General features: G+C 37.9%; 1 protein-coding gene and 1 pseudogene across 3 annotated transcripts in view; both read right to left on the minus strand.

Moving 5' to 3' along the window:
- Positions 1–14,750, minus strand: part of Patj (PATJ crumbs cell polarity complex component) — a 345,826-nt gene that overhangs the window by 123,194 nt on the left and 207,882 nt on the right. For all 3 annotated transcript variants that reach the window (XM_076860270.2, XM_076860269.2, XM_076860271.2), the window contains exon 29: positions 1,369–1,460. In XM_076860270.2, coding sequence (XP_076716385.2) covers positions 1,369–1,460 — 92 coding nt within the window. The remainder of the gene's footprint in view (positions 1–1,368; positions 1,461–14,750) is intronic.
- LOC143403435 (zinc finger and BTB domain-containing protein 14 pseudogene) lies at positions 10,911–12,492 on the minus strand (annotated as a pseudogene).

A 14,750-nucleotide genomic window follows, 5' to 3' on the forward strand; every position in this document is an offset into this window, starting at 1 on the left:
AAAAAGGAGAAGGTGCCAATAGAGCACATCAAGGTGAGCAAGTCTGAAGGGGTAGCCTGAGCATACAAGGGCACATGAGAAGGAAGAAAGCTCTCCTGCCTTTTTTTTTTTTTTTTTTTTTTAAACAGGGATTTAAACCCAAGGGCACTTAACCACTGAGCCACTTCCCCGACCCCCACCCCACTTTTTAAAAAAAAAAAATTATTTAGAAACAGGGTCTTGCTGAGTTTCTTAAGTCCTCACTAAGATGCTGAGGCTGGCTTTGAACTCTTGATCTTCCTGCCTCAGCCTCTCAAGCTGCTGGGATTACAGGCGTGCGCCACCACGCTTGGCAACATTTCCTCCCTTGTTAGTAAAATAGAAAATTAGGAAGTCAGAAAGGACTACCAGGTAGGAGACAAGGGCTCCAGAGCAGGACTGCTTCAGGAGAAAAGTAGCAAGTCCAGGTGAGGCTGAATATCTACATGGGAAGGAATATTTCAATCCTGGGAACAAAAGTACCCTCTAATCCCAGTGTTCCCTGTGATTGGACAGATCTTATCACTGGCAACTAATGAGAAAGGGAAGAACAAGACAAATTATAAAATAGCAGCTAATATTACTGTATGTTCAACACTGTGTTGATATTTAAACTTTTTGAAATATCCCAGTGAAAGAGGTAGGGCTTTGCTATCCCCACTTTACAGATGATAACCAAGGCCTAGAGGGCGACATTAATGAATAGGGCTAGTTACATCACCTAAAAACAATTCAGATTTACTTATCATTTCATCCAAATAACAGAGAATTAAAGAACCTCATTCTACTGCTGATGTGGCAATAAGGGCTACTCTGATTCATTTACACCACAAAGGCTCAGTCGGGTAGGAGGTCAGGTTGGATAAATGCGGACCCCCCAAACACACACCATTCTCAGCGGCAGAGTTGACATCTCCTCACTCTGGATCTCTCACCAGCACTCTTAATAAGCTCCCCAAACTTTCCTGGGTTGTTTCCTGCTGATTCTCTGATGAAGACGTTAGTGAGTCCACAGATGGTGCCAGGAGAAATTAGAGGGCTCCATTATATTTATATACACAGTAACCAAATCCAGCAAGGTAAGAATTTTTAATAATGGAAACAAATACTAACCTCAACTCCCAATTCTATCAGATAAAACAAAATAAAACAAAACAAAGCAATCAAACAAGAAAAACCCCATAGTTAAAAACAATTGTACTTTTCATCATGTGACAGAAAAGGAAAAGATTTTTTTAGAAAAGACGGCGATTTTCTTACACAAACCAAAAATAAAATAATATTACACCAATAAAAACATCTTTAGAAGAGACTATAGATTTTCGAAAACCAGACCTATCTATATCTTACCTGATGAAAACAAGTTTGACCTTGGATGGGGCGGTCTTAATAATGGCAGATGCATTTTGGTGACTTCTTCCATAGAGGATCTGATTATTTATCTGTTTGAGAGAAAAAAAAATGTACTTGTACAAACACCATCTGTATATTTTATGTAAAATATGTTTACATACATATACTAATCTATATGTATGTATTTGGAACTAAGTAATAAAGTTTTCCTTTTTTTTTTTTTTTTATTTCCTTCAGTGCTGGGGATTAAACCCACGGCCTTATGCATGCTTTGTAAGTGCTTTACCACTAAGCCACACTCCCATCCCAAGACTATTAGTTTTCAAGGATTATATGTAGGTCTGAATAAGGCTAAAAATCTTTATTCTTTGTAGTACAAACACTAATTCTAAGCAGCCATAAGAATCTCATAAGTTCAATTTTGACTACAGTTAAAAAAACATAAGTTCTTGATTGTTTCACTAAACTTTAAGAGAACAGTAGTTGAGCTCAATGCAAAAACTTTATGATAGATATTTCATTTCCTACAGCTTTTCCAGATTCCGAAAAAATGCAGAAAACAGACTAAACTGTAGCATTCACTAGAGCTCTGGAGGACCCATTAAACGTGATTCTGTGAATGTGTCAAGGTTATTACACAGCATAAATTTTGCTACCCCTGAGGAGATAAATATGTATTCCTGTTTTAAGTCAAGTTGTAGATCAAATGCATAGAAATATTTTACAGTAGACAATCAATGAGCCATCTGTTCATGTCCAAGATGAGAAATTTTTAAATTTGATTGTTGTCACCTACATATGATCTAAAAACATGAGATATAAATTTTTCCATTCTAGATGCTCCCACTGATAGACTGTGAGGATAGCTATAATCATTCTCTTATTTCATTGAATTAATAATTGCTCTTACATTTTGGCTTTATCTCTCTCTAATGAGAAATTAATAATAGTATACTATTATAGTAACCTTATTAACTGTGACCTTGATAATTTCTACTTTTTTAAAACATAGTACAATATACTCTACAAGGGATAATAAGAAGGTATCAAAGACTTTAGTAATCAGAACCTACTTTGTCTGCCCTTGATGTCTCTGAAATTTTGCATTTGAAGATACTCGTGACAAACCTTTGAAGACACACCTGGAAAAGTATCTTTTTTTTGTCACAATAGTTAAAATGAGAGAGCAGATATAAGTGAGCACTTCAAAAGCTGGAATGAAAGTGTAATGTTTGTAACTGTTTTGAAAGAAGCTTGTCCATCACCTTGCCCAAAGAGGCTGAGCCAGGCTTCACACCCAGGGCTGTTGTGGTGACCAGCTTGAGTTACCTCTTCATTCTACCTGCTATCTATCAGGCCTCCTGCTTCACCAAGCTCATCAATCTCACAGGAATCTGTTTTTTCACAGTGTCATTTCTCTGGGACTCAGTTTCCTCCCCTCTAAAAGGAATTTAAGTACCTACTTCACAAAACTGTTTTGAGAATTACAAGGGGCAATGCTTTTGCATTTTATTTATAGTGCTCTTAATACCCAATAATTCTTTGTGTTCAAAACCATTCATCTGTTTTTAGTTATAATATCATGTATTTAGAAATGTGTCCACTCTCCAGATTACATATTTTCTACAAATACTTTCTATTTTCATGGTATAATTTTTATATAATTAGTTTGTGTGTGTGAGTGTGTGTGGTGTGCAAACCAGGTCCCAAAATAGCATGTTATATATTAAAACCTAATTTTATATAAATTATATGTATACACATTATACACATACACACACATACACACACACACACACACATGCAGACAGATAACCTTATATCAATCTATATCTTTTTATAAGGGGTGCTGGAGACTGAGCCCTGGGCCTTGCACATGCATGTACTCTACCATTGCGCTACACACTCAGTTTATATATATCTTCTTACCTAACTTAGTTATTTAACTAAGGGAAATGGCTGGAGAAATAATGTAGTCATTAAAAGTAATGTGAAAAAGCACACTTAATGACATAGAAATGTCCAAAATGTATTAAGCAGCAAAACCAGGTTCCAGGATAGTATGTCTAGTCTGATCATGTTTTTTGCTAATCATATTTTCCAACATCTTTAACTTACAAAGAACTACAAACAAGGGGTCGTTAAATCATATTTGAAAATGAGATGATATGTGGAATGAACCTGATTCAAAGCCTGCACTCAGATAATTGTTTGCGAATGTTTTCTCCCTTGTGCCTGGTCTCTGCATCCAGTGAGCCTTTTCTAAACTGAACCTATTTAAGCCTGCCTTTGAACTCCATGGTACTAGGCTTAAGAAAATTTCTTATTGTGCTTAAATGCCGGCAGAACATGGAAAAGCATCAGTGCAGGTACACAACATTTATTGAGTTGAGCTAAGCTCCTGAGGGCAGAAACTGGCATGCACCTCTTGGCATTTCCTAGATTGGCGTGCACAGCTTGTACACAGTGGTGCTCAGTGAGGATATGATGAACTGCAGAGCCGTGCGTGAAAGTGGCGCCTAATCAACTGTCAGTATGCTTCCTTTGACATGGGCTCCAGCCTTCAAAGCGATTGAAGTTTAAAAAAATTGGTTTTGATCAGCAAAAAGCTTGAGCATTATATATATATAAATAAATGTTTCAGGTTCACAGCCATTCCTACTTTTTAGCCATGAACCTCCATTTTGACAGAATAGACTCTATGGTACTATAATCTTAAGAGGGAAAAATAATATCCCAAGTGAAGAACGCAGTTCGTTAATTTTAATTTACTTAAGAGTGAACGCACAGATCTGTCTTTCATGATGCTGTTTGCAAATGCTCAGAGATTCTGGCAGGAGGAAGGCCTTCGCTGCTGCTGTTTCTTCCAGTGCCAGCTACTGTGAACAGGGCTGCTCCCTGCCAGTGCTCAGAGGCTCTGGGAAGCTGCTGTGCAGTGGGAAACTGGGAACAGAGCAAGAAACTCAAGACAGAAACGTGCCCTTATGGATTAAATCTCTGGGTGAAGAACATCCAAGACAAAGCCTCATTCTAACCTTAAAAATGACACATGAGCAACTCTGAGTTTTAGGAGAGGCAGCTTTCCTTTTTGTTTTTGTATTGAAATTAAAGGTAGATGGCTTCCAACTACATAAGCAGTTTTTACATTTCCTCCTTCCTAAATGAAAGTACTCCAGAGAAAATTCAGTAAGCAATTAGAAAGAATGATTCATTTTGTGCACAATTAACTTTAGACTGCCTCTGATTACTAAGAAACTGCTGTTTTCTGAGGGCACTATTTAAACAACAGATGTCGGTGATCTTCTAAGCACAGCATAGGCAAAAAACAAAGTCCTCTACACCTCCCCATAGTCTTTCAGGTTAAAGATAATCAATGACTACCCCTTACTGAGGGCTTACTGGGGCACAACACTGCCAGACTCTTCAATGTGTAGCATCTCATTTTAAATCTCAGACCAGCCAGGGTATTATTTACTTTAACTAAATTATGAAATTGAAACAGAAAAGCTGAGCAATTTGCCAAGGTAATTTAGTGATGAGCTTAAAAGATTGTAATCCTAGGGCACACCAAGGTCACATAGCTGTAAGGCACATTTCAAAAGACAGAAAAAAATCAGATGATTTTTTGAGGCCATCTTCATAACATGCCTATAAACTTTGATCAGTAACAGAAGGTGCCAGACAGCTCCCATCTTAGGCCCTGGGCTTCTGAGAGGAACAGGTTATCACCAGTAGAGGAAATGTCCAGTGGCTGACTGGGAGGCTTTCTAAAGGCCCAAATGTAGTAGAGTCTTGTGGGCTGTGTTTTTCTCTTCTGACGAACAGACTACACCCTGAACAATAATTAAACCTCTTGATATTTTTTCCTACAACATGAATATATACAGATTGAGCATCCTTATGGCTTTTTCTGACCCAAGCCAAAGGAAAACAATTAAAATATTTCATTTGGGGGCAAATACTGCCCCTGTCCCTTCATAATCTGAGTGACCATTCAGATAATCTAGACAATGGGCAAACATCATTAAGTTCTACTTATTTCAAGTAAACAGAGAAATAGAGAAGCTAAGTGCCTTTCCCAAAATATTCCCTTTTAAAGGCGAGTCAATGACATAAGGGAAGAATAAAAGCATTGTTGAGACATGTCCTTATCTTTAATATTATTCTTTGATCAAGTTGGAGCCCTAATAAATTGGAATAGGATCCTTATAAGAGGAGACACAAGAATACAGCAAGGATCCCGTTTGCAAACCAGGAAGGGGCTTCACCAGGAAACAAACTAACCAGCACCTCGTTCTTGGGCTTCTAGCCTCCAAAACTGTGAGAAATAAATATCTGTTGTTTAAGCTGTCCAGTGCCTGACATTTGTTACAGAAGCCCAAGTTGATTTATACAGTCATTTGAACTAATTTCTATTCCTTGCAATTGAAAAGTCTCCACTGATACAGTTCTTGAGGCCCCTTCTAATTCTGAAAATTAATTTATACATTTAAGTGACATAACTTATCTCTCAGATATTCAGAAATTATCTCTTAGCATCCTTAAGGAGAAAGAAGAAAGAGAAAAAGGCTCTCTGTCCAAAGGGGCTTTCTGTGCTTTTCACCTAGATGCTGATTTTCTTTTCTGTTTTGGACTTTTTCTTCTGATTACTGTCAAAGAGGGCCTTCTGAGACTTCCAGATAGATAGTAACTTCTGCTCAGCTCCGTGATCCCTGGTCCCAGAAAGGTGATAACCTTTCATCTGATGGGTAAGTTAGTTCACTTTTTTCCAGGTTCTAAATTTTAAATTCAGTGAGTAAATTGTAACAGCTTTGGGTAATGAGGTCCACAACCCCAAATGAGATACATATATAAAACAGGTTTTCATTGCACTTAATTTTTACCCTTGTGGCTTAGTTTCTGCTATTGTGGAGGGAAAAAGAGTAAAGGCCTGTTATAAGGTAAGTCCCTGATATATCAAATATGGGAGACTTAACTGAAATATTTCACAGTTTGTGTTGGAAGTAGAATGAGGGTTAATCCAGCAAAGATTCAGCAAAGTAAATGCTGAAAATTCTTTTCTAATACTACATAAATTTTCACTTTAAAGGTCTTTAATGAGATTTGTTTCAATAAAATTAATTATTCAAAAATATTACGAAGAGATAGTTTTAAAATACTCTTTAATTTTCCATAGTTCAACGGAACATGAATATAAATTTATGCTGAAAAGCAGCTCAATTAAATCTATTCAAAAGACATATCAAGTTGGAAATAAAAGTTAATTGAGCTAGGGTTGAAAATATTAATTATACAAAAATTAAGATTTAGTTCAAGTAACAGATCTGCCTGAGGATTGAACATCATGTCATAATTTATTACACTCAATAATAACCCTGCTGATGCTTTTTTTCAAAGCAAAAGGCTTTACTATGAAAAGTGATGATTATTAGAAGCTGAGTTGAAATTCACATTACTTAAATTGCTGATAATGATATTGAGTCCTTTTCCTTACTTTCAAATATCCTGAATTTCACAATTTAAGACATTAAAATATACAGTTTAATTTTGTCTTTATCTCTTTTATTAAATGAAACACACATGCAGGAAAACCCAAACAATTCCTAAGTGCTTAAGATGAAGAATAATCTCACACATTAACTTTTAATCTAACTAATTCTACTTCTAAAGATTTATCCTAAAATATTAAAAATTCAGACATCAAAATGTCTATCATAGCTACACTTTTAATAGGGGAAAAAACTTACATTTCTTCAACAAAAAGCTTGTTGTATTCATGGTCAAATGTCAACAAATGGAACATCATTCCATTAAAAGGAAGTGAGGGAGGTGCTAAATCTCTGGATGGGTTGATGCACTTTTGGGTGAAAAAAAGCAATGAATATCTTGTGACCTACTTATTAGTCACATGATTGTCATAAAAGTTCCTGTGTGGATGTAAAGGAAGCTTGTGACTGCCTTTACTATGTCAAAGCCAGTATCTCTGACGGTGGGATTTCCACAGTTCAATACCAATTTCTTACAATTATAATTACACCGTTTAATAAGCAATATACAAGGCACACACACTACATCTGCACATGTATATGTACGCCTTAAATATATTACTCCATTTATCTCACTAATCAGCAGAGGAGTGCTTTATTACATCTTTATACATGGAGAAATTGGGGCTTAGTAAGTTCAAGGAATCTGACCAATGTAACACATATAGAGCCAGAATTTATAGCCAGTTCTCTTTGAGTCTAGAAGCCTAGCTTGTTAATAATAGAAAACATTCCTTGAGGATATTTATCTGGGGTGAAAAAAAAGAAGCCATAGGCTAAGTAACTCATTTATAATCCTATGAAATATTAATTCCAACTTATAAGGCTCACAAAATAGAAACCCCAGATCAAGAAATATTCCAAAAAAGTGTAATAGTCATGTTGTGTACCTTGTATTTGCTCCCTTATTCAACAGTCACTGCACACTTGATAAAAATACAGGAATTTCTGTTGCTGTCATCATGATAGCTGCCATATACTGGACAGATAACAAATTTTCTGAAAGCTACTTTGTAAGAATGACTTTATTGAGTCAGATATGGTCGCAGCCCTCAAGCACCTGGTACACTAACAAATGACACAAATCCTGGAAACAAATAATTGCATTGCCATATGGTGGATGTGGGCATAAAGCAAGCAGCAGCCATCTCTTCTCAGAGCAGGCAGCAGGACAGTGGGTTAGCAGGCGTGGAAGGAGGTGAGTGGCACTAGGTTGGGGATAAGCAGGTGAGACAAATGCAGGTGTGAAACTTGTCTCTTTCCAGGAAACACAGGTACCTCAGTGCAGCTTTTTGGGCAGGCACAGAGAAGTAGACTAATGTATAAATAAAGACTTCGCAGACTTTCAGAATATTTTTTCTTCCCAAAAAGCTGGGCTAGGAGTCCCATGATAAAGACACTCTCTTTCCAAACCACTGCTTCAGTTTTGGGAGGAGGAAAGGGTTACCAAGGCTAGGGGTGGAACAGGGAAGGTAACCAACACTCACAGGAAAACACAGTTCCACAATAATGAGCAAAGAATTCTGGAGAATTTATCACATTTTTTTTTCTCAAAAAAAGAAAAAATTAATATACATCAAGGAGCAAGTTCTTAGTACTTTGGACAAAATAGCAGGCTTTAAGGACTAAATATAACAGATGCAGTGCTAAAATGAGATTTGCCACAACTTTGATTTAATCTATTGCTTGTTCAGGACAACGTTCCCAAAGGATCATATTCATTTAAAATGCTTAAGCATGAGAGATTTCTTTTTTCTCAAACATTCAAACACAATTAAATTGAAATATTTTCTATTTTCTCTTCTTCTTCTTCTTCTTCTTCTTTTTTTTTTTTTGTACTAGGGGTTGAACCCAGGGCACTTTACCACTGAGTTACATCCCTAGCCTTTTTTAATTTTTTACTTTGAGACAGGGTCTCACTAAGTTGCTTAGGGCCTTGCTAAGTTGCTGAGGCTGGCTTTGAATTTGTGATCTTTCTGCCTCAGCCACCTGAGCCACTGGGATTACAGGCATGTACCATCATGCTTGGCTCTAAATTGAAATATTTTCTAATGGCAGATTAATAGTAATATGTAACTCATTTCTTTCTAAAGATGTATTTGGTGCATTGGGAAAATAGTAAGATACTCTTTTGAATCCTCTGCCATAAGTAGAAAAATATTAACTTTAAAAAAGTGAATGGAGAAATAGGTTTATATATTGCTTTGATTTTTAGTGTCTGTAAAACTTGCCTGAATTACTACAGGTTGGTTCACTTGAACAAATAATGTAGTTGCCTACTGTTAATTTCCTATTGCCTTGGGGTTATGGTATGTAGTTCAGTGGTAGAGCAAGTGCTTAGCATGGGTGAGTCCCTGGGTTCAATCCTTAGAGACAGAAGGAAGAAAAGAAAGGAGGGAGTAAGGAAGGATACTAAATACAAGCCAACTTCAAAAACAATTAAGAATTATTTTGATCTAGCAAATCTTAGCATTAGTGCACATGTAAAAATCTTACCTTTGGGAGTGGTTTTATTCCTCCTACCACAGGTCTACTTTACAAATCTCTATTGGTGCAAAGTGACTAATGTCCCCCAAAGAGGGACTTATAAACTCAGTATCAGGACCACCAGTACCCTGGTGGGTTCCCTCCGCCTTGGTACATGTGATTGCAGACTTTGGGATAGATAAAGGGTAAAGAGAATGGATGAAAAGGCACCTCAACAAAGCAACTATCACAACATAGTGAAAAACAGAGCCATAAAAAATTTAACAAACCAAATACAAATCTAACATCATTCTGCATTTTCAGAACTTGGTTTCATTTTTGCCCAATGTCCTTGGTCAAGCACCCACTAGCATTTTCTACATTCATGAGATACATTTATTGGTATTAAAACTGTTAAAATAAAAAACAAACTTCTGTTTTGCTAGGAATGGAACAAGACCCAGCTATCCCACTCCTTGATATTTATCTAGAAGAGCTAAAATCAGCATACTACAGTGATGCAGCCATATTGATGTTTACAGCAGCACAATTCACAATAGCCAAGTTACGGAACCAGCCCAGGTACCCGTCAACAGATGAATAGATTAAGAAAATGTGGTTATACATACACAATGGAGTTTTCCTCAGCCATAAAGAAGAACTAAATTATGGCATTTGCTAGTAAATGGATGGAACTGAAGAACAACATGCTAAGTGAAATAAGCCAGACTCAGAAAGTCAAGGGTCCAATGTTTTCTCCCACATGGAAGCTAGAGCAAAGGGGAAATAAGGGTGTGGTGGGGCAGATATCACAAAGGGAAGGTTAATGGAGTAGGAGACTGAGAGGGAGGGAGGAGAAATGGGAAAGGGGAGGAAATGCAAAATGAATGACAAAATGACATTACATGTGTATATAAATATACCACAGTGAATTCCAACTTTACATGTATCTATAAAGCAACAATTAAAAATAAATGCATGAGTGGAAAGGAGACCAGTCGAGGAAGGGGCAGAGGGGACAGGAGGAGCAGAGAGAAGAAAGGGACGCCAGGGACTGAAATGGAGTAAATTAAACTCTGTGAGTGTATGATTACGTCAACATGAACCCAACTGTTATATAGGACCATAATGTACTAAGAAAAGCATAAAAAGACTGCTGTTTTGACCACAAGTCACACATAACTGTGATGATAAAGAAATCAAGTACTCGATGATTACCCAGTGCAGTGCACTCCCCAGCAAGAGTACAGAGAATTAAAAATGGAACAGAAGTCTCTGGCTTCCAAACTGCTCTTGGTTCTCAAATTAAAATCACAAAAAAAGAAGGGGAGGAGAGCCTGCAGGCAACACCAGCAGACACCAGATAGGACAGTGAAATGAGTCAGAACTTAGGATGGTAACTTCCTAAAGGTTTTAAAAACCTATAAACGACCACCCCACCCCCTCATAAGGCCAGCAAGTACACTGCTCCATTTGTTTCCAGGAAAACATAATAACTGGCGTTGGCTGATTATGATCAATGTGGTCTCAGTCCTGGCCTCCCAGGTGTAGTGTCCCTGTCCTGCCACCTCTAGATATGGCTGTTTCCAATTGCTGCTCTGCTTCTGCTGCCAAGGTGGCTGCCTGTGACTGTCCTGTCTGGCGCTGGATGCTTCCTTTCACTGTGCATATTGTTCTCATGTCTCTTCAGAGCAGATGCCAGGCAAATGCCTTGGCACAGGCGACACACACAAAGGGCTGTTCCCCTCTGTATGCCCTTTCAAGGTCCTTAAGATGAGACCTGTGTTTGGCGGCTTTGTCGTACATGTTGCATGTGAATGGTTTTCTGTTACTGTGAACTTTTGTGCTTCTTGAAGTCTGGGGCACGAATAAATGGTTTTCTACACACCTTGCAACTGTAGGGCTCATATTTACCTCTTTCGGGTGAGCCTGTGTGTATACATTACAAACAAATGGCCTGTTCGTTGGGTAGTTTCTCATGCTTCCTCAAACTGCCTTCATCAGAAAATGACTTCCCACATGCTTGACAGGCAAACTGCTCCTGATGGTGACTGTAAAGCAAATACTCAAGCTCCACGTCACTACTGGCTCTTGTTCACCTGGTGTCTGTTCATCTTTCAAAGAACTCATCCCTTCACTGAATGTTAAGGCTTGAGGGGTCTGGTACCCCAAGTCTTTGGACTCTGGAGTCTCCACAGACTCTTTCTGGCTGTAGCAAAATTTACTTTTTTTTTTTTTTTTCTTTTTGTGAGGGTGGGTACCAGGGATTGAACTCAGGAGCACTCCATAACTGAGTTACATCCCCAGCCTTATTTTTTTTTTTTTTTTTTTTTGTATTTTATTTAGAGACAGGGTCTTACTAAGTTGCTTAGCGCCTAGCCATTGCTGAGGCTGGCTTTGAACTCCAGATCTCTTTCCTGGGTCAGCTTCCTGAGCCATAGTGATTACAGGCGTGCACCACCATGCTTGGCAGCAATTTACTTTTTGAATATCCTCACTTCCCAGCTCTTTCAAAACCACTTCCTGAACCCTAAGCATAGTTGTAGATGGCCTATCCTCCTGACCTGGGGTGGGGAGGGGGTGCCTTCTACTGTATCATTGGAAAAACTGTCATCCTAATCCCCAATTTCTTCCATAGCATCATTGGAGATAATGAGTGTCAGCAATAGCTCCAATGGGGAGGTTTATTTTGAAGTAATACTCTTTGGCCATTATTTTCATTGGGACTAGACACAACTTGCTTCCTAGAACAGGGTTTAGCCAAAAATTGGATAGCAAGAATCTGATCCAATAACATCATTAACATCTTCCTTTTTCACAGAAATCTCTGCTGTGTGCATGTAGCTCGGGACCTCTTCAAATTTATCAGAGCAAAGAAAATTTGTATTACTGAAGAGTTATGTACTTCAAATATCTTGAGCTTTTTAAAGGAGGTGCTGCAGGCAGTGAGAACACATCTGTGTGCTCTGAATTTCACATCTTCAACCACAATAGCAATATCACAAAATTCTCCTTCCAGGCATTATTCATTTGGTGTTTTCAGAAACACTGCTTTATGATCATTATCATTATATTTAATGGTTTCAGATATACTGATGAAAAACTCCATGAACAACCTAGGCAATTATCTTAATGCCTTAAATACCCAAATCTTCAGATCAGAATAACTGATCAGGGGCACACCTGACCTGCCTCCTGGAACAGCCAAGGACACTCACGTGGATTTCCCATGTTCACTAGCACACAGCCCCATTTCTCATTTCATGTGTTGTAACTGTTAGCAGAGAAAACCTCAATACAAGTACGAACACTAAAAACTGCCTGACCAGAGAATAATACTAGTTTCATACTTTCTCAAGTGAATATGTATGGCATATGTATAAATAACTTTCTTCAATTAAAAAAAAAAAAAACAGCACCTATCAGGTTGAATGGGGTCTAATGTTATCCAGGGTTTCCTAGATCTGGTGGGGAAAACAGACTCTCATATACAGCAGCTCCTCATAGCCACAGTTTCATATTCATGGGTTTTAAGTTGCCTGTGGCCAAGTGCAGTTTGAAAACATGTGTTGAAAAATTCCAGAAATAAACAGTTCATAAGTTTTAAATTGTGCACCATTCTGAGTAGCATGATGAGTAGCATCACACCATCTCACTCCATCTCTCCCAGGAGGGGAATCAAATGCAGTGTGTCTATCCTCCTGCCTGTTGCTCAACTGGTAGCTGTCTCAGTTGCCAGATCAACTGTTCTTGTGTTCAAGCAACCTTATCTTACTTAATAGTGACCCCAAAGCACAAGACATGCACAACAGAAGATATGAAGAATTTTTCTTAATATAGGATAATTGAATATTATAGTATATTGTTATAATTGTCCTATTTTATTATTGTTATTGTTAATCTTTCAGTGTTCCAAATTACCATATGTATGCACATTCAGGGGAAAAACAGTCTATGAGTTTCAACACTATCTACAGTTTCAGGCATTGGGGGTCTTGGAATATATCTCATTTGGACAAGGGTGGACCATAGCACTTGCCCTAATAAGCCAGGGCCAGAAACAAAAAAAGCAAAAATAGTTAGTGAGGTGGAAATTTCTTTTGTGCAAATAAAGCAAAAATACAGAAATAAATTACATGTTGCAGCTGATATTAAGAACACTCTTTGAAATAACGCATAGTTTTCCAGCCTACATTTCCATACAGTCACTACAATAGCAATGAGAAGGACTGGGAGACAGAAGGAAAGATGCTGGACAGAATGGAGATAGTTGCCTGGAGAACCATCCTAAGCCACCATGCAAGAGGTGGGAAAGAACTGCAGGCACCAGTTCTTCAAAGACACATTGCTAAAAACCAGTCCTTCCAATGGCACATTTCTTCCCAGCTCACCTCACCCCTACCTTTCCGTTTCCCCCTGTAATCTCATTTTCTTCAATAACCTTCATTTTTACTTTCTGTTTTCATGTCACTTTCTTTCTGGGATTTAAAAATAACTTGGCTCACTGGAGAGATCCCACATAAAGCTTTTTTTTTTTAAATTTTATTTTATATATATATATATATAGGGTCTTGAACTCAGGACTCACACATGCTAGCAAGTGCTCTACCACTGAGCCACATCCCCAGCCCCCAAATAAAGCTTTTGTGAGAGTAATAACAAAGATAGCAGAAATAAAAATTAAATGATTGTCATTCCTTCAAAAGAACAGTAAGAATACAGATTTTTGGCTTAAGTATTTCAGTGACATAAACACATGAAGTTTAACTAGGTCTTGCCCTAACAAGCCAGGGCCAGAAACAAAAAAAGCAAAAATAGAGCTAAAAAACTTCACAGCAGGAAACAGAAAAGAAGGAGGCTGCCCAATATGAATTAGGTTTTACATAACGGCTTCTGTAGCCTGAAAACAAAGTCCTGCCCAACTCCAGCATGGAAATGAAGGGGAAAGTGCTTTAATTATTAAGTTCACCGAATTTCTTGTACTGTAGAAGGGCAAGTTAAAAAAAATGATTATTTTTCTTTTGGTTCTTAAAGAGATAGGTATAATTTCACCAGCTTGCTGGGAATGGAACCCTATGGCCATATGCATGTTAGACAAGTGCTCTATCTCTGAGCTACGTCCCCTGCCCTAAAAGACTCAATCTAAATGACAAGCTTTTGATTGTAAATTCCAAGTAACTGTATCCATGGATGCACAAAATCTAGTGACTTATTTACTACTGTACTGTACTTCCAATCACATCTAAGTCTTTAAAGATATTTCAGAATTAACTCACTGGCATCAGAGAATGAAGGACAAGCTGTTGGCACTAAGGTAGGAGTTCCGCCTTGAAGCAGTGGCAAATACCTGGGTCAGTCCTTTAACTT

Source organism: Callospermophilus lateralis, chromosome 7 (assembly GCF_048772815.1).
Source record: "Callospermophilus lateralis isolate mCalLat2 chromosome 7, mCalLat2.hap1, whole genome shotgun sequence".
In the NCBI taxonomy this organism is placed as follows: domain Eukaryota; kingdom Metazoa; phylum Chordata; class Mammalia; order Rodentia; family Sciuridae; genus Callospermophilus; species Callospermophilus lateralis.